The following is a 22,084-nucleotide window of genomic DNA, read 5'->3' as shown; positions in this document are numbered from 1 at the left end:
GGAGGTTAGACAGGGAGTTCCCAAAACAAACTCCCTAACAGAACCACCTGGAGAAGGTTCTAGCCCTGTGTTTGGACTCGGAGTTCCCCGAGCCCTGGGGATGAGCCCTGGATGGCTCTCTCCAAGCTCCCTGAGCAGTTCTGACAGGCTGGTCCTGCGCCGTCTGACCCCACCGAAGATGATCGGCCCGTGTTAAGATAAACCTCAACAAAACAGTAATGAGAGGTCTTCTAATTTCTTACGCTATTCCAACACATTATAGATGTCAAATTTAATTTATTCACCTTCCAAGTGTTGGGACACCCAGATTAGAAGATAGGCCACAGATTTTCTAAGGATCTAAGTTTGGCTGTCAAGATCAAACTCAACTAAGTAGCTTCCACTCAGAAGTCTGAGCACAACATCAGTTCACTGACTCCTGATCCTCTGTGAAATTCCTGGCAGAATTAGTGAGCGTTCACCAAAAACCTCCTCATTCACTGGCTTTTCTGTGGGTTTTTGTAAAAAGATTTCAAAATGAATGGCAGACATCATCTTGTATTTCTTTGCATTATCAATACTTAGAGTAGGACTATGTACAAGATAGAACTTTAATTTATGTTAGCCACAAAAAAAAAAAATCATTTTGGGGAAAACTGGGCTGATAGTCAAGTTTTTTCAAAAGCAAAGAATTTTTCTAAAGTATCTCCAAGACTGCCTACATTAAAAAAGGAGATATTGTTTGATTTCTAAACTCTAACAGGTATACTTGGCTATTTTTCAAAGAGGTTTAAGCTACCGGAGAATCTAATGATGCCTGTGCCCACAAAAGGAAGTGAACTCCTGATCATTTAACGGAGAGGTTGAGAGTAATGTTCTAACCACCTATTTTTCATGTTCCTGTTTCTTCTTAACTGCAAACTTCATGAAACAAAATATCGTTACTATTAAATGTCAATTTCCTTTTCTTTTTTGGGGCACTGATTGTTAACCTCACAAAGGTAATAAAGCTGAATGTCCCTGGGGGGAGGGTCATGCTCCATTTTGTAATACAAAATGAAGACACTGCTCCTGTCCCTAGCAGGCCAGTAACTCACGCCTGGCAGCACAACGCATATTTCTGTGCGTATTTGGAATGTCGAAGACGGAGCAAACACACTCCAGTCCCGGGTGGGCATTCTGTTACACCTGTCAAAGCTGGGTTTGCTTTTAGTGTTTTACTAAAGAGTAAAAATGTTGATAGACATTTATAAATATGAAAATAATACATATATAAGTACATAAAATTAAACACAAAAGCCTCTTTACGGCTCAGTGGTAGCCACCATTAACAGTTTGATGTCTGCATTTCAAGACTGCTAGCTAAACACACAGAAACATTCACACACACACACACACGGCTTTTTATTTAACCAAAACTCAATTATACTGTCTGTACAGTTTCTTGTTTTTTACCGGAAAGCTTATTTGTATGCATAGATCTACATAATGTTTTAAACAGCTTCATTGTATATATTGTTTAGCTGTTTTGAAATTTACTCAAACCATTTCCCTCCTGATAGACAACACTGGGTTGGCCCTTGTTTTGTTTTTACCAAGAACGCTTCAATGAACATCCACGTACACATATATGTGGACATATGCCAAAAAACAGCCTAGAGGAGGGAGAATAACAGAATTTTTGAGAATTCTGAATTTGAATAGGTAATGCCAAATGACTCAGCCAATTCATACAACCATACTAACAATGTATATTATATCTACTTTCCTATATTCTTGACAAAGCTGGATAGTATCAAACTTTTAAATTTGCTCAGTTGAGAGATGAAAAATGCTGTCTCTTTTTTTTTTAACTTGCATTTTCCTGATCACCAATGAAATGAAGCATCTTTTCATTGATTTTTATACTCATTTATTTTCTTCATCTGTAATTGTCTCTTCATAACCTCTGCCAACCTTTCTAAGTTGTGGGTTTCTTTCATATTAATGTTTTGGAACCTTTCTGTAATATGGATGTTAACGTTTTGTCTCTTATGTATTTAGTAATAGACATGTTTTAATTTTTTATATTGTCAAATCTGTCCATTTTTGTCATTTATGGCTTCTGGTTTTAACTTACAAAGGCACTGCTTAGCCATAAAATATTCACCTTTAAAAAATATTTTTAGAAGTTTACCTTTTAGGTTTAAGCTAATTGGAGCTTCTTTTTGTCCATAGCCTGAGAGAGAGACTGATCTGACAACTTGCCCAATACAGAGCTTTCCAGTGAGACCTTCCATGGCACCTGGCAAAGGGATGCCCGGTCCACAGACCTGCGCACACCTGTCTCCTTCCTTTCTTTTGTGAGCACAACATACTACACAGACTCAGAACACACTTTTTCTATCATGACGACACTCAAAGATGTGTGCTGACACAGAAAGTGATTTCGAGGGACACACATGCACTGAGACGCGGCTCCCTGGGTCACGGCACTTACCCATTCCCCTTTAACCTCCACCGGGAAAGCAACATTCGAAAGCAAGGCAAACAGATGTTTAATGAGATGTTTTACTCGCACAGTATATCTAAACTCTATTCATTTAGTCAGGTTGGGGGTTAACTAGTCAATTTAAGGAAAGTGATTCAACATCATTGTAAAAACTTGTTTTAAAAAAAACATAGCAGTATTTTTTCATACAACACAGGTCACCTGCAACATTTCCTCAGCGTCACGTTTGTAACATTCCCTCATCTCAAGAAGAGAACATTACCTTTCTGCACCTTGTGTTGCAACAAAATCCAATTTCAAAAACATTAGGCTTGTTTTTTAAAACACTGTAATAAGCCAACTTTGTAATGAGGTCCTCTCTGAGGTCGCATTGTACTTTCATAATTTTCAGATTCCTGCTACTGCATGGTATTTATATCTTTTACAATTAATCTGCTTTAAGAGGCATGCCATTCACAGCTGAGGCAGTGTGAGGGAGGCAGGAGGGGGTGGAGAAGCTGTGCCCTGGCTCCTGGCAACACCACTTGGGTCCAGAGAGGTGCCCACTATGCAGGGAAACCAGTTCTTTCTGTGAAGAATGAGAGAGGCTGGCTCTCAGCACGCCCAGGCATTCCAAATCCGTCTGCCAAAAGGCTGGAATGCATCTGAAGATCTACTCAATTCTGAAGTCTCAATGAGATTCGAGAACTTTGGCCTTGGCTCCCCTATTTCCAGCCTACAATTCGAGAAAAGGCTATCCAAAAAAATAATGGGAGAAAGAATTGATTTCTCTGTTCTTTCTTTATATTTTGGCCCATTAAAGATCATATGTTCTACACGAAGATCAGAGGCACCCAAAATGCAGGAGTAACAGTTAAGGCCTCACACTGCAAGGACATGGAGTCCCGGTCTGAGAAACATGTTTGTCTCAATTCTTAAACTGGTTACTATAGTTTTAGTTCTATTCATAACATTATATTTAATTAAGTAAGCAGATTAACTATATTTAAGTCATTACTCTTCACACAATTTAAAGTTTACACAATCAAAAAGGAGAAAAAAATATGCATTGGACCCAAAGACACAGAAGTTATCATTTAGCAATTATGAAAATTATGCTAGAGTATTTTGCATTTAAAACGATTCCTTAAAGACTACTCCTAGTATGTAAGTAGTAATCTCAACTCTGAAATCACCAGATCTTTACAGATTTAAAAATATGCTAGGGTGTGACACAAACCCATTTTCTTTCGCAGCTCAATTTTAAAGTGATGTTACATTTTAAATGACTTCTTCCATTCTCACAGAAAAGGAGGAAGACTGAGCCTATACTTTGAAACCCAGATGCTGGATTATCGCTTTCACACCCACTGGCAATTTCACAGCTATCCAATCAGGTCCAGGGAAAGGCCAATGTAACCATGAACGGGACTCACAGCTCACGAGTCGTCCTTACCATGACTATGTCTCCCGGCTGGATGGTGATCTCATCATGGCTTCTGGACTCAAAGGGATACAGTGCCCGGTAATATACCACTTTCACATTCTCCTGGGCAGAAATTGTAAGTGGGCCTTTTTCTGTTAACAAAAAAGGCGGGGGGCATGGGCGGCAGCGAGGAGAGGAGGTGGAAAAAATAAAACGTTACAAATGCATGACAAGCCAAGTAACCAACGTTTCCTCTACCGCCTACCTCAACGCCCAAACAATTCGCCCATCCCTGGGCTTTCCGAAACACGTGGAATGCCAAAAGGGGCAAATCTGCTGTCGGCACCCAGACCCACCAGAGAGCGTCACTGAACCTCTAAGCAAAGGTCACCCCAATGCCAAGTGCAGCGAGGCCAAAGCCTGTTGTCCGCTTCCTGGGGAGGCTCCAGCGCCTCGGCCCTGCCCTAGGGTGTCCAGTCCGGGGGCAGTTCCAGTGCGCCGCAGTCTAGACAAGCCACCAGGAAAGCGTTCGGGAGCGGGCACAGAAGCACAGCTCTCCACCCTGAAGCACGTGGAGACGTCGATTCAGGCCCCGAATGTAATCCCAGCAAGCACAAGTGCCGACTTCCCCAAGAACAGTTACTACCGACAGCCCCTGGTGAAGCAAGGGGATGAGCCTAAGGGTGGACCTGGACGAAATTCATTTACATTTTCAATGAAATGAACATTGCACAACGTGTGCGAGCAGAGGGCGCGTGGAGGCTGACCCTGACCGCCACAGCCCCCGCGCGGGCCACTCCTGACGTGGGACAGCCCGGCCGCACGGGGAAGACACTGTCTCAGCCTGAAGGCGGGCGGCGGCAGGATTTCCCCACCAGCCAGAGGAAACAGGTCCTTATCCGGGAGGAGACAGAGGAACTGAAACTAATTGCCTAAGAACAAATCATGAAACGCTTTCGTAAGAAAGCAGCATGAAGATCTCCTCGGCGCCCTGCGGAGCCGCACGCCTGTGTGGACTGATGCTTTCTTCCTGATGGGGCGCCTCAGGGCGGGGAGGTGGCAGACCCAGCTCAGGACCCTCACTCTCATCCTGCCCGTGGTCCCACAGGCAACAGTGTGATTCTCTCTTTTCTTTCTGTATACCAGTAGAAAGCACACTGGTGATCAAACAAATAAAATCACTGTATTTACCATACAAGAAAGAGGCAGTCACTGTGTTCAGCTGAGTGTCATCTACAAAGTGGTACAATATCATACAGCCACACACAGATGTTAAACTATGTCCTAGCTGACATCTGTTATGAGGGATGCTTTCTAGCTATTTCAAAGTTTTCCACTTATCATTACTTAACAGATAATTTATGTTCAAAGGGCAAAAAACAGTCAGACTCTGCCCTGGCCGGTGTGGTTCGGCAGTTAGAGCATCGACCCAAGCACCAAAGGGTCAAGGGCATGTACCTGGGGTACAGGTTCAATTCTAGCCCTGGTTTGGGTCATTTGGGAGGCAACCATTCGATATGTCTCCCTCCCCCGTCCTCCCTTCCACTTTCTCTAAAAATTATTGGAAAAAATGTCCTCAGGTGAGGATTAACAAAAAAAAACAACCAATCACATTCTTCAAAAGGTAAAGAACATAGTTCTACACAGGGCACAGGGCAGACTGGAGACAGTGAATGTCACGTCAGGACAGGCAAGGGGAAGGGGTACCACCTCCTGCTCCTGAAACAGCCCAGAAATTCCCAGAGGAAATAACTGAAGAACTGAAGAGGCAGCGAGCGGGCAAGGTTATGGCCTCTACTGGGAACTTCGATGTCAGAACGAGGCTTGGTAATGAAACTTATGCCACTGTTGTCTGCAAAAGGCTTCTGATGCCAGGGTAAGGGCAACCTCAGGTTGCATGGTGGTGGCAGAATTAAACAAACCCTAATGACCCTATAGAATGACCAGCTGTACTGTCCCAAAAAGGAGTCTAACACTGTCACCTCTATTAATATAGCCAGGAGAAGGCCTGATTAGATACGGACATTTCTCAGGAGGATGGACATTTTGGGAGAGAAGAGGACTTATTTTCTGGGACATTTTGGCCCCTAATACCTGCGGTGGACCAGGGTGAGTGGACAGCTGACTTAGCTGGTTCTTGATATTGCGGGAAAAGCCGGCCCTGCTTGTCCTGCACGTCGTGTTTGCCTCTGTCCTCGCCGTCCTTCTTTCTGGTGCTCTCTGCCCGTCTCAGTCTCTCCTCCTCATGGGGTTTCCTTGGCCGCTGATGCTCCTCGTCCTGCTGCGCCTGCTCCAAGCACTGCTTGTCCCTCTCCTGAGCTCGTCTGTCAACAAGATGCTTGATTACAGCAAGGCAGCAACTGTGGCTCAGCACAAAAACAGCTCCACCCAGCAGAGGATGCTAACGCCCTTCCCGTAGGTGCTGGAATTAATGGAGAAAAAGCTCTCGGGGCCCCCATTCTGGGTGAGATGAAACCCCAACTTAGAGAAACACAGAAACAGAAATTCTGATGTAGCTTATGAAGTGATTAGAACAATTACAAAAATACTTAATTTTAAAATTGGTATGTATCTACAAAAAACAAAACAAAGCCATAAGACACACGATGACATAACCTGCATGAACAGAAAGTACACCCAACAATGCAAATGAAAGACTGCTTCAATAAGTCCATGAGCAAAGATCACCAAGAGCACACCACACTTAACGCGGACAACAGCTCCCCAAACGGATGCTGAAAGCAGTAGGTCATCTTGAGCCCTTGAAGTAGGAACCATCCATCACTAGCAACAATCCCTGAACACGTCACTGAATTTCACTGTTTTGTTTTTCAAAGAGGCTGATACAGAGATCATTTCAATTAAATGCAGGCCTTGAAAATAGTAAGGCCTCAACCTGAAACTCATAGGAAAAGACAGGGAGTGATTTTCCTCTTGTTCTATAGTATTTTATAAAATCAGAAAATACTTTCAATGATCACACTTTAAATGAAATTAGCATGCATTAATAAATGATACAATGTTAATGATAACACACTTATTAACTACTTTTACCCTCACACTGGGTAGGTAGGTCCCAGTATCATCACCCACATTTCATGAAGGAGGAAATGAAGCAAGGACACTAAGTGACTTGTCCAAGGTCACACAGCCACACCCGCCCAGGGCTGAGCCCAGGCTGGCTGGCCCGAGTTCACAACAGACCCACTCCCCTGGGACACAGCCAAGGCAGGTCACCTCCTGGAACTAGGAAACGGCTAAGGGAACGCAACATAAACAAATAACTTTCACCCTCCACTGAAAAATCATTCTATTTCTACTCTGTATGAGTGAAAATTTAGTGCAGCCCTGGCCGGTTTGGCTCAGCAGTTGGAGCGTCGACCTGCGGACTAGAGAGTCCGGGGTTCGGTTCCCGCTAGAGGTACGTACCAAAAACAAAACAAAACTAAACAACAACAACAACAACAACAAATATATATATATATATATCGGAGGGGGAGGGGGGAATCAGTGGGGGAAAAAGGAGAAACATCTGTAACAAAAATAAAATAATTAAAAATAAATAAGAAAATTTAGTGCAGCCAAATTCTTTTTAACTTAAACATTTTACTTTCAATTTTTAAAAAAATAAAATAACTTGAGTTTTTTAAATTTTTATTTATTGATTCAAAAGAGAGGAACACTAATTTGTTGTTCTAGTTATTTACGCATTCATTGGTTGGCTCTTGTATGTGCCCTGACCGGGGATCAGACCTGTGACCCTGGCTGTCAGGACAGTGCTCTAACCAACTGAGCCAGGGCTTCCTCTTAATGTTTAAAACATCTTCTAAGAAAGCGGAAGCGCTCGCCAGTGTTGCTCGGTGATTAGAGCACTGGCACCCCTCCTGAAGGGTCTCAGGTTCGACTCACAGTCAAGGGCATGTACCTGGGTTGCAGGTTTGATCCCTGGCCCCAGTCGGCATGCAGGAGGCAGCCAATGCACGAGTCTCTCTCACTTCGATATTTCTCCCTCCCTCCTCCCTCCCTTCCACTCTCTCTAAAAAAATCAATGGAAAAATATCCTCAAGTAAGGATTAACCAAAAAAAAAGTCTACAATTTACTGGAGGAAGCTACAAAATAAAAACCACAAACACAAATATTCAAACAAAAATGTGTCTGTCTCCTTAGCAGCAGTTGCAGACACTGTCCCCTGGGCCCAGTTCACTGCACCGGGGGAGGGGGGGGGGGATAGCTGCTGTCAGCCCTGCCAGCGGAAGCCTGGGGCGGCCAGCCCGGCACTCCAGCCGCCCGTCACTCAAAGGCTGTGACCTGGAAAAGTGTTTGGGTCACTGGCATGTAAATGAGCACACCCAGTGTCCCAATTTCCTTGTATAAATCTGTTCATCTGCATAGCAGTAACTGGGGAGAGTTCTGGGAACCAACCAAAAACTTCGGGGGTGCTTATATATGCAAAGATTTATACACACACACACACCAAAAGCTCGCTCTGGCGAGGGGAGCCTTGGTGAACACTCTGGTTCCTTCCACATGGGTCCACAGCCCACTGCAAACACTCACCTTTGGGTTTCTTCCTTTTGTTTTTCTAGTTCAATGACCCTTCGCTCTTGTTCCTTCTGTTTCAGTCGTTCAGCCTCTATGGACTTCTGTTTCTGGAGCTGCTGCTTACTATGTATTTCTCTTAGTTCCTATAAACCATCGAGAAACAGGTAACACATGAGTGACGGGCACCGCCACTGTCCATGAGCATGCGACATCGCACAGTGGAGAAGCCCAGGCACTTAAGAGGTAACATTTAAGAGATAAAAAACGTTAACTTGGAAAACTGCCATCACGCTCCATTTTTTTTTTTCTTTTTTTTTTATCCTCACCCGAGGACATTTTTCCAATTTTTGTACAGATAGAGTAGGAGGGAGGGAGGGAGGGAGAGAGAGAGAGAGAGAGAAACATCGATGTGAAAGGGACACATCGAGTGGCTGCCACCCGCACGACCAACCAGGGCCGGGGACAAACTGCAACCGAAGTACGTGCCCGTAGCGGGAACCGAACCCGGGTCTCTCCAGACCGCAGGCCGATGCTCCAACCGCTGAGCCAAACCGGCCAGGGCCATCACGCTCCATTTTTAAGGACTGATCTCCAGAAGCTGACGAGGCTATTGTAGTGAGCCATCCACAGGTGCCCGAGGAACTTCATTGGTGTCACGACATGGTGACGATCATGACGGAAAAACCTGAGATCTTTCGGATAATGAGTCAACACACCTCCACTGCCTGTGAAAATGCACACACCTTCTCGCACACTATCCCATAAAAACCTCACCTCCTCCTCACGCTACGCTGCCTTCGAACAAATGGACACCCCTCTGCTCCACAGCCTCCACCCACGCCCAGGGGCTGTCTGTCTGTCTTCAGATCACCTTTCAGAGCATCTCCTCTTGCCAAAGCCATGAGTGAAGTTGTCAGCTGCCTGGACTCAACCAGCAGTACGGTGGAACAGAAAAGCCTAATTTCATGATCACCACCTGAGATCCCACGTCCCCACCTGATTCTAGCCCCCAAGAATAATAGGAATTTCCTTCACAGGCTACTGAAAATACAATACATTTTATGATATTTAAAATATTCAAGTCAGAACTTTAAACACCCAAAAGTATGAAGAACGAAGAAATGCCAGTTGAGGGGGAAACCCTCAGATTGCACAGGACCAAACGGTCACTCTGAGGCTTGGTCACAGAACTCCTGTCACTGCGCCGGCAACAATCCGGTGAGCCCAAGCACCCAGCAGAGTCAACAGGAGATCTGCAGTGGACTCGGTCCGGCTAACGAGGGCCAGTCCCACGGTGGACAGCCCAGGGTCTCCACGGGGAGATTTAAAAACTCAGGCTGCCCATCTGCTCTCGCTCTGCTCACTGGCAAGTCCACGTGGGGGAGGGGTTCTCCTTGCCTAGAGATCTACCTGTAGGTTCATTCTGAGGTTGAACCAGAGGGCAGGGGAGTATCTGTGGAAGGTCAGTGTTAAAATGCACTTATTCCTAAGCAACGGCCCTGAGTGTTAGACTAGCCTTTTCCTATTGACTAGACAGTTCTTAGGAGAACGTCAGGACACTTGTACAAGCAGTGTATACACTATGAGTGACTGTGAGAGGTCCTAAAAGGGAACTACAAGAAAAAGTTTAACCGGAGATCAGGAGGTGAGGGGGAGACAGGTCCTGGGAAGTAGGGGAAGGGGGTGTGAGTGGGCAACCCCGCAGATGAGACCCGGAACGTCCAGGAGGGCGCAGCAGGAGAGGTGACGCGGTGAGGCGCACGCTGGTGGACTCTTCCCTCAGGCAGCAGCCCGGGTACGACTTGCGTAGTATGAAGGGTGCCTGGGGCAGGAGTTTCACTGGGGAGGGGCAGGAGAGGGTAAGAATGGAGACTGGACAGTAATGAGAGAGCCTCACTCTCACTCTGCCTGTCTAACGTTGTAAGTAAGAGAAGAAAATAAACACCAGGAAAGAGAATTCCACTTCTCATTGTCCTTCTCACTTCACACCATGGGATATAAAACTTCAATGTTTACAAAACTCAGCGGGAGCCCTGGCGGGCGGCTCAGTTGGTTGGAGCATCTTCCTGTATACCAAAAGGTTGTGGGTTCGATTCCCTGTCAAGGCACATACCTAGGCTGCAGGTTTGACAGGATGCTTATGGGAGGCAATTGAGTGATGGTTCTCTTTGACATTGACGTTTATATTTCTCTCTCTCCCAACTTCCTCTCTCTCTCTGGAAAATCAATAAAAACATATCCTGAGGTGAGGATTAAAAAAAACTTTAAAAAAATTCAGTGGAGTTGCTTCTTACAATAATTTGGATTCAAGCATAGTGTTCTCTAATAAATAAATAAATAAAATGTTACCTGGCCAGTGTGGCTCAGGGGTTGAGCGCTGACCCATGCACCAAGAGGTCACGGGTTCGATTCCCGGTCAGGGCACATGCCCAGCTTGTCAGCCCAATCCCCAGTGGGGGACGTGCAGGAGGCGGCCAAACCATGTTCTCTTTCATCGATGTTTCTCTCTCTCTCCCCCCTCCCTTCCTTTTTCTCTAAAATCAATAAAAAAAATTAATAAAAAAAATTGTAAATGTGATTAATATTTTGAATTTGGTATCTCAGAGACAAACAGATAAAATGGGCCAATCCCTGTTGCTGGCGTCACCTGCACGCTGGCTGGATGAGTAAACGGGGGAGGAGGGGCGGTGGAGGGACCAGCCCGGGAAGCCTCGGAGAGGCCCCTGAGCCAGCACCTGCAAGGCGGCCGGCTGCGCCACAGCCGGGAGCAACGCCTTTTGGAAGGAAGGGCAAGAAGCGATGGAAAGATTTCCTTTATTTCCTATTTGAAAGTTCCATCTTCAACTGCAGAAGAGTCTTGCACAGGAAGGCTAATGTACAGAGACGGAGTACAATTAGGAGGCTGGGCCCGCGAACACAGAAACCGCCCGAGCCGGGTTCCAGCGGCCAGGCGGCACCCCGCAGCCGGCCGCGGCTTCCTTCCAGCTCCGAGGCCGGTCCTCAGGCGACGTTTCATTACAAACTGTTCTTTATTTCAGTGTCTCTTTCAGCTAAGGTTTTATTCTTATTTTGGGAATAAGCCAAAAAGGTGTAACCAGTAAGCAAAGTAACTCTGAGCTGTGAAATTCAATACACAGCAGCAGGAAACAACAGGACAAAAGTAACATTTTAGTTTGAGGTTCCAAAATCCGATTATGTATTTAAAAAGAAAAGATTACGTATTTATCCAGGAAAAGTGTATTTATACGTCAAGTGATAGTCCAAATGTTTAAGCATAAACACTGGCCAATCAGAATGGACACGGGCCGAGGTGTCCGACACTCCGGGGAGACCAAGGGCGCGAACGCGGACTTTTCACGTTAGCACAGGGGTACGCTGCACATTTCCTTTCTGTACTGGCCTCTAGAAACCGGTGCTGACTGATAATGACGAGAGACAGGGTCAAGCCATTTGGAAGTAAAGCTAGTAACGTATTAGGAGGCACTATAAAATGAAAAGCAGTAAGTGAATTTAAAGAATCTACAGGAAAAAAAGTATGCTAATGATAGTTTTAAAAAACAATTTTAAATGTATCAAATACATGAAGGAAGAGATTTTGAAGCCTTAAAGCGCATTTGTTTCAGCGGAGCGGTGGCACAGGAGGCGACCCTATCTTTGGAACTGTGTAAGTAAGTGGCAGCTTCAAGCACCTCCAAGGAAACGGAGCTCAGAGGAGCCATAAAATAATAGATGTCAAATACAGTAACAGACGGCTCTGGCATCTTACGATCCAGATTTGAAGGCTGCGACACTTTTCTATGGTCTCCTTCATCCAACCTGCTGAGCTCCATGGTCTTCCTCTCTTTTCTTGGACTTCAAAGTTTAAGATGACGTGAACCAAAATATGCAGAAAACTTCTGATTCTTAAGCTGACAACTCTTTTACAGGTTGAACTTCTAGAAGGCAATCTCCAGGACGAAGGAGTAAGAACTGAGAACGAGCTGCTGCCTTGCTTCCCGTGCCTGCCGGGACCGGGGGCTCAGTGCTCTCGCAGCAGAGCAAGGGCGGCCCGGCCTTCCAGTCTTTCCACTGCTGTTTAAAGACTCAAGTACAACGACAGCTACTTAAAAGTGCCCTTTTATTTCCTTCCGGGAAAACACTTTTAAGGTGACAAACTTGGCGTCATTAAATTATTTACTTAAGAAATGAGAAGAGTGACCTGGCCGGTTTGGCTCAGCGGTTAGAGCGTCAGCCCGCGGTCCGAGAGACCCGGGTGTGGTTCCCGCTAAGGGCACGTGCCTCGGTTGCAGTTTGTCCAGGGCCCTAGATGGGTCGTGCGGGCGGCAGCCACTTGATGTGTCCCTTTCACATCGATGTTTCTTTCTCTCTCTCCCTCTCACTCTATCTGAACAAAAAAAAAAAAAAAAAGAAAAAATGTCCTCGAATGAGGATAAAAAATAAATAAATAAAAGAAATTAGAGAATTATGGGGAGAAGTGGCTCAGAAAAACACAAATTCTATCAACTGTTCCTGGTAGTCACCCTCATTAAAGTGAGCCTACAAATTCTATTAAATCTTGTCACAATTATTTCTCTATTATACTGTAGATAAAAACAGAACCAATAAGAAATTACTAAGAATCAAAACTCAGTATCTCACTTATGGTTCTTCCTAACACTAACAACTTACTTCTTGGTTGGATATTTCTCTAAGGTATTAAATGTATAACTTTGATTTTTCTTTTTTAATCCTTACCTGAGGATATTTTTCTATTTATCATCAGATAAAGTGGGAGAGAGGAAGGGAGGGGGAGGGGGCAGGAGCGGGGAGAGAGAGAGAGAGAAAGAAACTTCTATGGGAAAGGGTCACATCGACTGGTTGCCTCCCACATGACCCCAACCAGGACCGGGGATTAACCGCAACCGAGGTACGTACTCTTGACCGGAATCAAACCCAAGACTCATTGGTCCACGGGCCAACACTCTAACTGCTGAGCTAAACTGGCCAGGGCTGACTTTTCTTCTATGAGTTCTATACTAGGATATGATATGTTTTACACTAGCTATAATATATAATAATTTAATATTATCCCCTAATAAAGTATAATACTGTTTTTTTTCTTGGTTAATCGTCACCGAGGATATTTTTTTCCCATTGATTTTGAGAGAGTGGAAGAGAGAGAGGGAAGGATGGAGAGAGGAAGGGGGAGGGAGGCAGGGGGAGAGAGAAGGGGAGAGAGAGAGAGAGAGAGAGAGAGAGAGAGAGAGAGAGAGAGAGAAACATTGATGTGAGAGAGATGTCAATTGGTTGCCTACCTAATGCACCCCAACTGGGGCCAGAGATTGAACCTGCAACCCAGGTGTGTGCCCTTGACTGGAAATTGAACCTTCAACCCTTGGGTAAAAGGTTGGCACTCTAACCACTGAGCAACACTGGCCAGGGCAGTATAATACCATTCTTTTTTTTTTTTTTTTTTTGGTGGTACGTGCCCCTAGAGGGAACTGAACCCAGGACTCTCTGGTCTGCAGGCCAACGCTCAACTGCTGAGCCAAACTGGCCAGGGCTAATACCATTCTTAATAAGAAATTATTAAATACGCATTCAAGAATTTTTAACTACATGTTACTAACAAATACATGTGAAAAATACAACTCCTATAAAATGTGTAGTACATATAATTGAAACATGACTTTTATCACCAATAATGTCTACAGAATTCTAAGGTACAGCAGAGTTTCTCAACCAAAGTCTATGAATAAACTTTGGCTCCTTGAACACTCCTGAAATGCATGCAAAATGAGGTACATGGGGATTTTCCTGCAGAGAAGGCTTTGACTCTCAAAGGGTCTTTGATCAAACACAGATTATAAACCACAGTAAGAAAATGACTGGCAAATAAAGGTCTGTCTTGTAGTAAGCTCAATGAAAATCAGCTTGCTTTTAACGTTATTCCTTCAACCAAGGAGGAAAAGTCACTTCCCCTAAAGAATTAAGATATTATCGCCATAAAACATCTTTGGACACCTATGGCATACAGCCAAAGTATTTCTACAGCAATACGCTTGACAAATTAAATACTCAAGAAGATCCAACTTTCTGCCAGAGAGCATGGCTCACTTTCAAGTTTCCTAAAGACAGCTGTTCGGTGGCTGTGCAAGGGGCATAGAATGACTTGATTTATTATTCCCCCTCCCCTTTATTGATTTTAGAGAGAGGAAGTGAGAGGGAGAGAGAAACAGAAACATTGATGAGAGAGAACGATGATAGGCTGCCTCCTGCATGCCCCCCACAATCTGGGCATGTGTCCCGACCAGGAATCGAACCGGCGACCTCTTGGTGCATGGGTAGACGCTCAACCACTGAGCCACGCCAGCCGGACTAGAATGACTTGATTTAAAAACCACCGTTTCTCCTTCCTCTGGTTTTAGAAACACTCACAAACAGATATATCGTGCGAAGTGGTGTTGAGATATAAAGAAGTACCCACTGGAACGATATGGAAGTCCTTGTCACAAACATTACTTTGCATAAATGCTCGTGAAGAGAGGGAAAAAATAACTAGCAGTAAGGAGCCTATAAAAGAGGAGCAGTTAATGGAAATTTATTGCTAATTTGGTTGTGTAACTTTTTTGACGGATTGTTCTGCTTCTAGTTTTTGCCTCAGGCTCTCTTGGAAATAAGAGACAAAAACAAATATACCTTAATTACTTGAAATTCATGAACTTAACACTACAAATCAAAATATGAACACATCTTTTATAATAGTCTTAGTGTGGACATTAAACTGACCTCTTGGAAAACTGACCCAGGGATCATCATCATAAACACTGGGTGTTGGTTTGTCTACACCTAATACCTAAAGCGAAGAGCTTTCATATAAATAAACGTCACTGATTTCTCACCCAGGAATATTACGTAGCACAAAATATAAGAAAAAAATTTTTTTTAAATCCTCACCCGAGAAAGTGGAAGGTAGAGACAGAGAAACATCAGTGTGAGAGAGACACATCCATCAGTTGCCTCCCGCACAACCACAACCATGACCAGAGATTGAACCTGCAACGCAGGTACATGTCCTTGACCAGGAATCGAATGCGACACTCTTTGGTCCGCAGGCCAACGCTCTAACTGCTGAGCCAAACCAGCCAGGGCCATATAATATAAGAGTTTTTAAAAGGCCTTTGGAGTCATAAATTACAGTAACTATCCCAATGAAGCTGGAAAAACAGCCAATCATCAAACCCAATGATGACAGAAAAATCTGTGTGGAAAAATCTGAAAAATAACTATTTCAAAACAGAGAAATTGTACTGAAATTGATATTCCATTTTTCACAAAGCTATAAAATGTATTCATTCCTGATACATTAAAAGTAGGAGTGTAAAAACATACTGATCACTTACCTAAATTCTAAGAAGAGATACACTGATATTTATTTATATTTAAAAAATTTTTTTTCTTTATTGATTTTAGAGAGCGAGCAAGGGAGAGAGAGAGAAACATCGATGAGAGAGAACATCAATTGGCCACCTCCTGCATGCTCCCCACTGGGGATCTGACCCACAATCTGGGCATGTGCCTTGATCGGGAATAAACCAGTGACCTCTTGGTCCATGGGTCAACGCTCAACCACTGAGCCACACCGGCCAGGCGGGGTACACTAACATTTAAAGACACATTTAAATATTACTTCTAAATCTGAAGTCTATACTCAACCAGAGAGAAGTCCAATTCCCCATAGCACAGCCTGGCAGCCAGTGCATCCTGAGTGCTAGGGAGGGTACAGGAGGGCACTGGTGTGTGCACGTATGATGTGAGGAGGTCAGAACACAGGTGGACAGAGAGGGCAAAGAGGTAGAAGATCCCGTCCTCTCAGCAATAGAAAGGCTAACTAAGCATCTTCTCTCACGTCTCCTTTATATCACCAGAGAGAAAATTGACTCATTTTGTCCTGAAAAGTCTGAGTTTTCCCAAAATGTCTTAGCTTTATTTACAAAGCAATATCCCATTATTTTAAATGCATATCAGTCTAAAGGATACAATTTTCAGAGGTTTGGCTAAATAAGAGAATCAATAAAAAAAACAAAAAACATGTTTTCCAAAAGGTTGAGTTTTGCCCTGCCCAGGTGGCTTAGTTGGTTGAGCGTCATCCCACACATCAAAAGGTTGTGGGTTTGATTCCCAGTCAGGGCACATTCCTAGGATTTGGGTTTGATCCCTGGTCAGGGTGCATACAGGAGGCAATCGATCAATATTTCTCACATCGACATTTCTCGCTCTCTCTAAAATCAAGCATATCTTCAGGTGAAGATTTAAACAAAAAAAGACTGAGCTTTGCTTTTTCTCTTTTCCAAATCATCTTTTGTTAAATACTTTTTAAAATCTAAAAAACAAAACAAAACCCAACTCACACTACAACTAAAAAACTCAACCCAACCAACCACAGAAGCCCACTGTGTGGCAAAGAACCTAACATGCAACATCCGTTAGCTATTTTGAGTCTTGGGAGTGTTCCGATCACTTCTCTACATTCATGGAATTTGTGTCGAGTTTCTACAATCACAAGAGAATTTTATTACTTCTGTACAGGAGAGATCTTTTCAAAACAAACATACAGGTAAAAATAAAATTCAGTCTTGAACAAAATAAGACAGCAAACCATGAAACAGCCAAACACTCCACTAGTCTGAAGAAGCAACGCTGTTATTTGAATTAACAGTAACTTCTCTGCTGTCTCTGCATCTCCTCTTTCTGCTTCTTTTCCTTTCCTTCACTGTTTCCCGTCGCCCACCTTCTCCCCGACTTCTCCTGTCCTGAGTGCTCTCCGCTCTGTTCCACCCGGCCGCGGCCCACGGGCTCTCACCGCCTTCACAATGAATGAGCCTGCCACGAAAGCGCGTGTCGGAACCGAGCGCGTGAAAGCCTCCGTTTCTTAAACCAAGACCCGTATTCACCACCACTGCCGTTCTCATGTCAACAACTCAGTCTCTAGGAGCGATTTCTGGGACAGATACAATTACAGGCACAGTTTATGTTTCTAGTAGCCTCTTGCGTCTAATTTAAGAAGCCTGGATTTCCCTATTAAGGAATATAATTCTGAATTCATCCTGAATATTCAAACTTTGCTGAGAAATAAAACACTGTACTTTGCAACAGCACGCTGACTGTAACAGTTTCCCGTACGCTGGAAACATGCAGATGGACAACCGACACTGTTGATCAGATGAAATATTCTCCAATTTCCGAGCCACGTGCAAACGCAATGATCCCCCACGCTGTCTGTGAAGACGAGGCTGCAGTGCGCAGCACCGTACCCAGCTTGCGAGGAGGAGCCTCCCCCATCACACAGGTTCCTCAAGAGGAAAGGCTCACTCATACACGACGATCAGTAATGATGAACATTACTAACTGCTACAAGGAAGCCTAGCAGTCCAGTGAGCGCTCTCCCAGGCTGAGCACCCGTCTGTGAGGGGAAACAAGACGGCCAGATGGCTCACCACTCTCTGCTTGAGAAAGAGGTGACTGCCGGAGAAGGGCATGGAGACCTTGAGAAAGAAGTCTAAGTGGGTGGCGCGGCCCAGGAGGACTGCCAGGCACTGTGGCACCGCCGCCTCCATGCCACTGACAGACAGAAATGCACAGCTGGGAACGCCACCGCCACCAGGACTGGTCCAGCACAGCGACCAGACAGGTCCTGGTGAGAACTCAACTTTACAACAGGAAACACAACAGCTCATCTGTGTGATGGGTCCTCCCGATCTGGCGTCCAGTTCAATGAGAAAGCTGTAAGCTACACTTTATGTCGCTGCCCTGTGCAGTTACGATATTAAAATTCAGAACCTCGGGCCAGTGCCGAGGAAAACTGTCACAGAAACTAGGAACACTGCCAAGGGCAAGGTGAAGTCAGGTGCGACTTCCAAAGGTCCCCACTGGTAATGCTATTTGATACTGGTTAGAATCATACCTTTATACCTGTAGATAAGCACTGTATGTTAGAAAAACAATTATCAAAATCACTGCGCGCTTTAGACACACAGATTCTCCTAAATACAAATACGCTGAGTTTGGATTTTCCTGTAGAATCAGGTAAAAAGAGAAAGTCATAGATAATTTTAAATTGATGTGTCTAAACATATGAGAATACCACTGATTTTGGGGCATAAAATATTTGCTGCATATAGAATACATTTTAAAAGCAGAAAATTATGGTAAAGACATTCAATCTATTGAATTAAAACTACTTTAAAAAGTATTAATCCGTGCACTGGCCGGTTTTGCTCAGTGGTTAGAGCATCAGCTGGTGGAGCAGAGTCCTGGGTTCAGTTCCCATTAAGAGCACATACCTCAGTTGCACTTTGTCCCCGGCCCCAATTGGGGTCATGTGGGTGGCAACCAGTCAATGTGTGTCTCTAAGGTCGATGTTTGGCCCTCTCCCTCCCTCCCGCTCTATCTAAAGACAAATGCAAAAATGTCCTCGAATGAGGATTAAAAAAAGAAGTATGAATTCGTGCTGGTAATAATTACTAACAAAATCAATTATATCACTGGTTGAATATTTCATCCGATCATCAAAAAAGCTAAGATTTACTGTTCGTAGAAAAGGCAGCATAGTCCTAGCTGGTTTGGCTCAGCATTTGAAGCGTCGGCCTGTGGTACAGAGAGACCCGGGTTCGGTTCCTGCTAAGGCACGTACCTCGGTTGCAGTTTGTCCCTGGCCTTGGTTGGGTCGTGCGGGTGGCAGCCACTCGATGTGTCCCTTTCACGTCGATGTTTCTCTCTCTCTACCTCCCACTCTATCTGAACAAAAAATGAAAAAATGTCCTCAGGTGAGGATAGAAAAAAAAAAAAAGAAAAGAAAAGGCAGCATAAATACAAAGGCTCCTACTCAGGGAGTGTCTAACATGAGTTGCAGCATCTCACGGGGCTGCCATTTCTCCCTCCACCTGTCCCTGTTCAGCAGACTTACAAAAGCAAAGTTTATTTGCTACAGTAAGATTCCTGTTTCCTTTCTCAAGTAATTCTTGATTTGGGTGATGAATTGGAAAAACAAAGGCATGCATGTCTTGGGATCATTTTTGAAATATAAAATCATCACATCTATAATGTAGATGTCTATTAAGATGTACAAAGAATAGCCTTTTCTGAAAGAATGAGCCCTAAATTTCTCTGAGAGCAGATAGAAAAGTAAAGGTCCAACACTCTAGAGACTTTACATTCCATATCCCTGAATCTGGAGCCAATTAACAACAATTGACCATAACTGCAAATATGCTTTATATTTCTAGTATGTTGCTACCTATATGAAACAAATATCTATTAACCTGACTACAAAATAAGTTTTTTCCTCTTTAATTAACAACTTGAGAATTTCCACCACTGGCCATTGATCTTGGATGAGGAGGAAGGAGTATAATTCGTCCTGAACTGAAGAAAAAGGGAGAGACCTTCAAAAGCAGAATAAATTTGAACAAGGCATCTAGTAGAAAGGACTAAATCAGAGTGCATGTATTTTTTGTTGTTTGTTAATCCTCACATGAGGGTATATTTCCACTGACGTTTAGAGAGTGGGAGAAAGGAAAGAGGAGGAGAGGGAGGGAGAAAGAAACATCGATGTACACGTGGGTTGGTTGCCCCCAAGGGATCAAGTCTGTAGCCCAGCTACATGCCCTTGACCGGGATCAAACCCAGGGCCCTTGGGTTCAGGCCTCGCTCTAAACACCCAGCCATGGTGGCTGGGCAATTTGTTTGAAGAAGACAATGGTAGGATGCACTACTGCATGACTTCGATTGTGCATTGAACTAAGTAGATGGCTCACTGCAAATAGTTTTATACAGAAGAAACTCAGGAATGGGCTTTTGCATGGTTTAATCTTTATTCATGAGCAGCCACTGAACATAGTTTAATATTCTGGTCAACTAATTTCAAATGTTTCACTGCATAAGGTATTTCTCCAGTGCTACCATATGAGCTGACAATGAGTGAACCACATTTTTCCCCTAGGTGAACCATCTCCATGAACATAAAATAAAACTGCTAGGTCCTCATATCTTATCTGCACTTTCCATCTGGTTCCCTTTTGGAAGGGGAAGGTTCAGGCCATTTGCCACCATCGAATCAGACACGGGGCATGAGAGGCCCACTGCCCATGCGCGCTCCCCGAAGGCAGAGGAAGAGTCATGGTTGGTCTGGAGGCCGGGCGGCCCTGCTGCGGTAGAAGAGGCGAGGAGAAGTCCCAGGGGCCAGGACATGGCTCTCCAGCTCCATCTCCTCGTACAGCAAAGTGCCGCTGCACATGAACCATGCCCTAAAGTCAGACCCAATATGCTCCGTTGTCCAATGTGGCTAGGACAAAGAAAAGTAGGTAGGAGATACTCAAGAGACCAAATCTTAAATTTGTCTCTGAGTAGTTTCAAATTATAAATCTTTTGATTCCAAACTCATTTTTACATTTTAAAAGAGAAAAATGCAATTTAGATTATACAATGTCTGTCTATAAATGTGAACGCTTTCACAAGGGTGGACCTACCAGCATACTACATTTTTCTGCCTGGGATTAAATATCACTTGATCACCTGGCCTGTCAGGAAAACGAGAAAGGAGGACACACATGTCAGAACACAAGGAACAATTACCTTAAGTTGGTTATTGAAAATATCAATCTCTTGTAGTTTTGATCGAGTTTCTTTCTCCACCTCATCCAGTTGGTCTCGGAGCTGCTGGCGAGCTAGTTCTTTTGCTTCTAAGGCTCTTTTGAGTGTAAGAAGAGAATCTCCTGTTTTAGAAAAACATCGCAAGGTAAGAAAAACAAAGTGGCAGTGAGGAAAAACGGTTTTTAATATTCTTTCAGGTAAGGAAATTCTTGCCAGTGAAGAACAGAAGCACAGAAACTTAAAAAATATAAACACCTACTGTGCAGACTGTTTTGCTGAACTTGTTTTAACTGATCGCTGAGTATCTGCTTTTCTGGAATAAGTCTTCCGAGCATCTGCTGAGACTCCTGGGAGAGGAGGAGGAAAACAACAATGAATGCTGGGGAAAGCGTCCATGTGCAGAGGGAACATCCAGACAGACAGAAGTCAGTTTTCTGCTCCGCCAAGACCCATCCCACCTCACTGGAGACCGACACGTACTTGCTGTGCAGGGCGGCGCCTGCTTTCTTCCCAGGAGTTGACTGTCTGCCAATGCTTTCCACGGAAATAAGTTGAAAGTCATAGCTCCCTTGATGTGTCTTACATTTTTATTGACTTACTGCCTATTTATACGCTTTAAAAAATGTACTCAGTGGAGAAAATAAAGTAATGGTTGCTCAGCTGCACTGGGATCCGGTGTGAACGCGGTGACCCTGCAGTGTGTAAACTGCCTCAGTAGTGTGACGGAACCTGAACTCTCGTCTGAACCTGAACATTAATAGGGCGGAACTGAGGTTACCGTTCACCTGAAGTTGGAAACACAAATCAGAGAGATTTTAACAACTGGAGTCTTAGCTGCCACAGGTGTTCCCACCACTCAGGATGGAGCTACACTGTTAGAAGGTACACAAAAAAGTCTTTAAACAACTATGTTTTAACTGACATAAGAAAAAAACCAAATCACACGGTACAAGGCCTTTTGGAGTTTTCATGGGTGACTTGTCAAGCACAGCATGTCTTAAGTTCAGCTGAAAGGATCCTGCACAGTCGCTTTACA

At 44.2% G+C, this 22,084-nt stretch overlaps 1 protein-coding gene across 4 annotated transcripts in view; it reads right to left on the bottom strand.

Annotated features, from left to right (window-relative positions):
* The window catches only part of ITSN1 (intersectin 1), a 194,583-nt gene that overhangs the window by 68,879 nt on the left and 103,620 nt on the right, over positions 1 to 22,084 (bottom strand). For all 4 annotated transcript variants that reach the window (XM_036242922.1, XM_036242923.1, XM_036242924.1 and 1 more), the window contains exons 15-19: positions 21,308 to 21,395; positions 21,031 to 21,170; positions 8,434 to 8,561; positions 5,970 to 6,199; positions 3,906 to 4,027 (exon numbers count right to left, since the gene is read on the bottom strand). In XM_036242922.1, the coding sequence (XP_036098815.1) occupies positions 3,906 to 4,027; positions 5,970 to 6,199; positions 8,434 to 8,561; positions 21,031 to 21,170; positions 21,308 to 21,395 (708 nt within the window). The remainder of the gene's footprint in view (positions 1 to 3,905; positions 4,028 to 5,969; positions 6,200 to 8,433; positions 8,562 to 21,030; positions 21,171 to 21,307; positions 21,396 to 22,084) is intronic.

The sequence above is a fragment of the Molossus molossus genome, unplaced genomic scaffold (assembly GCF_014108415.1).
Source record: "Molossus molossus isolate mMolMol1 unplaced genomic scaffold, mMolMol1.p scaffold_m16_p_5, whole genome shotgun sequence".
Classification (NCBI taxonomy): domain Eukaryota; kingdom Metazoa; phylum Chordata; class Mammalia; order Chiroptera; family Molossidae; genus Molossus; species Molossus molossus.
This window is presented reverse-complemented; position numbering and strand designations above follow the sequence as displayed.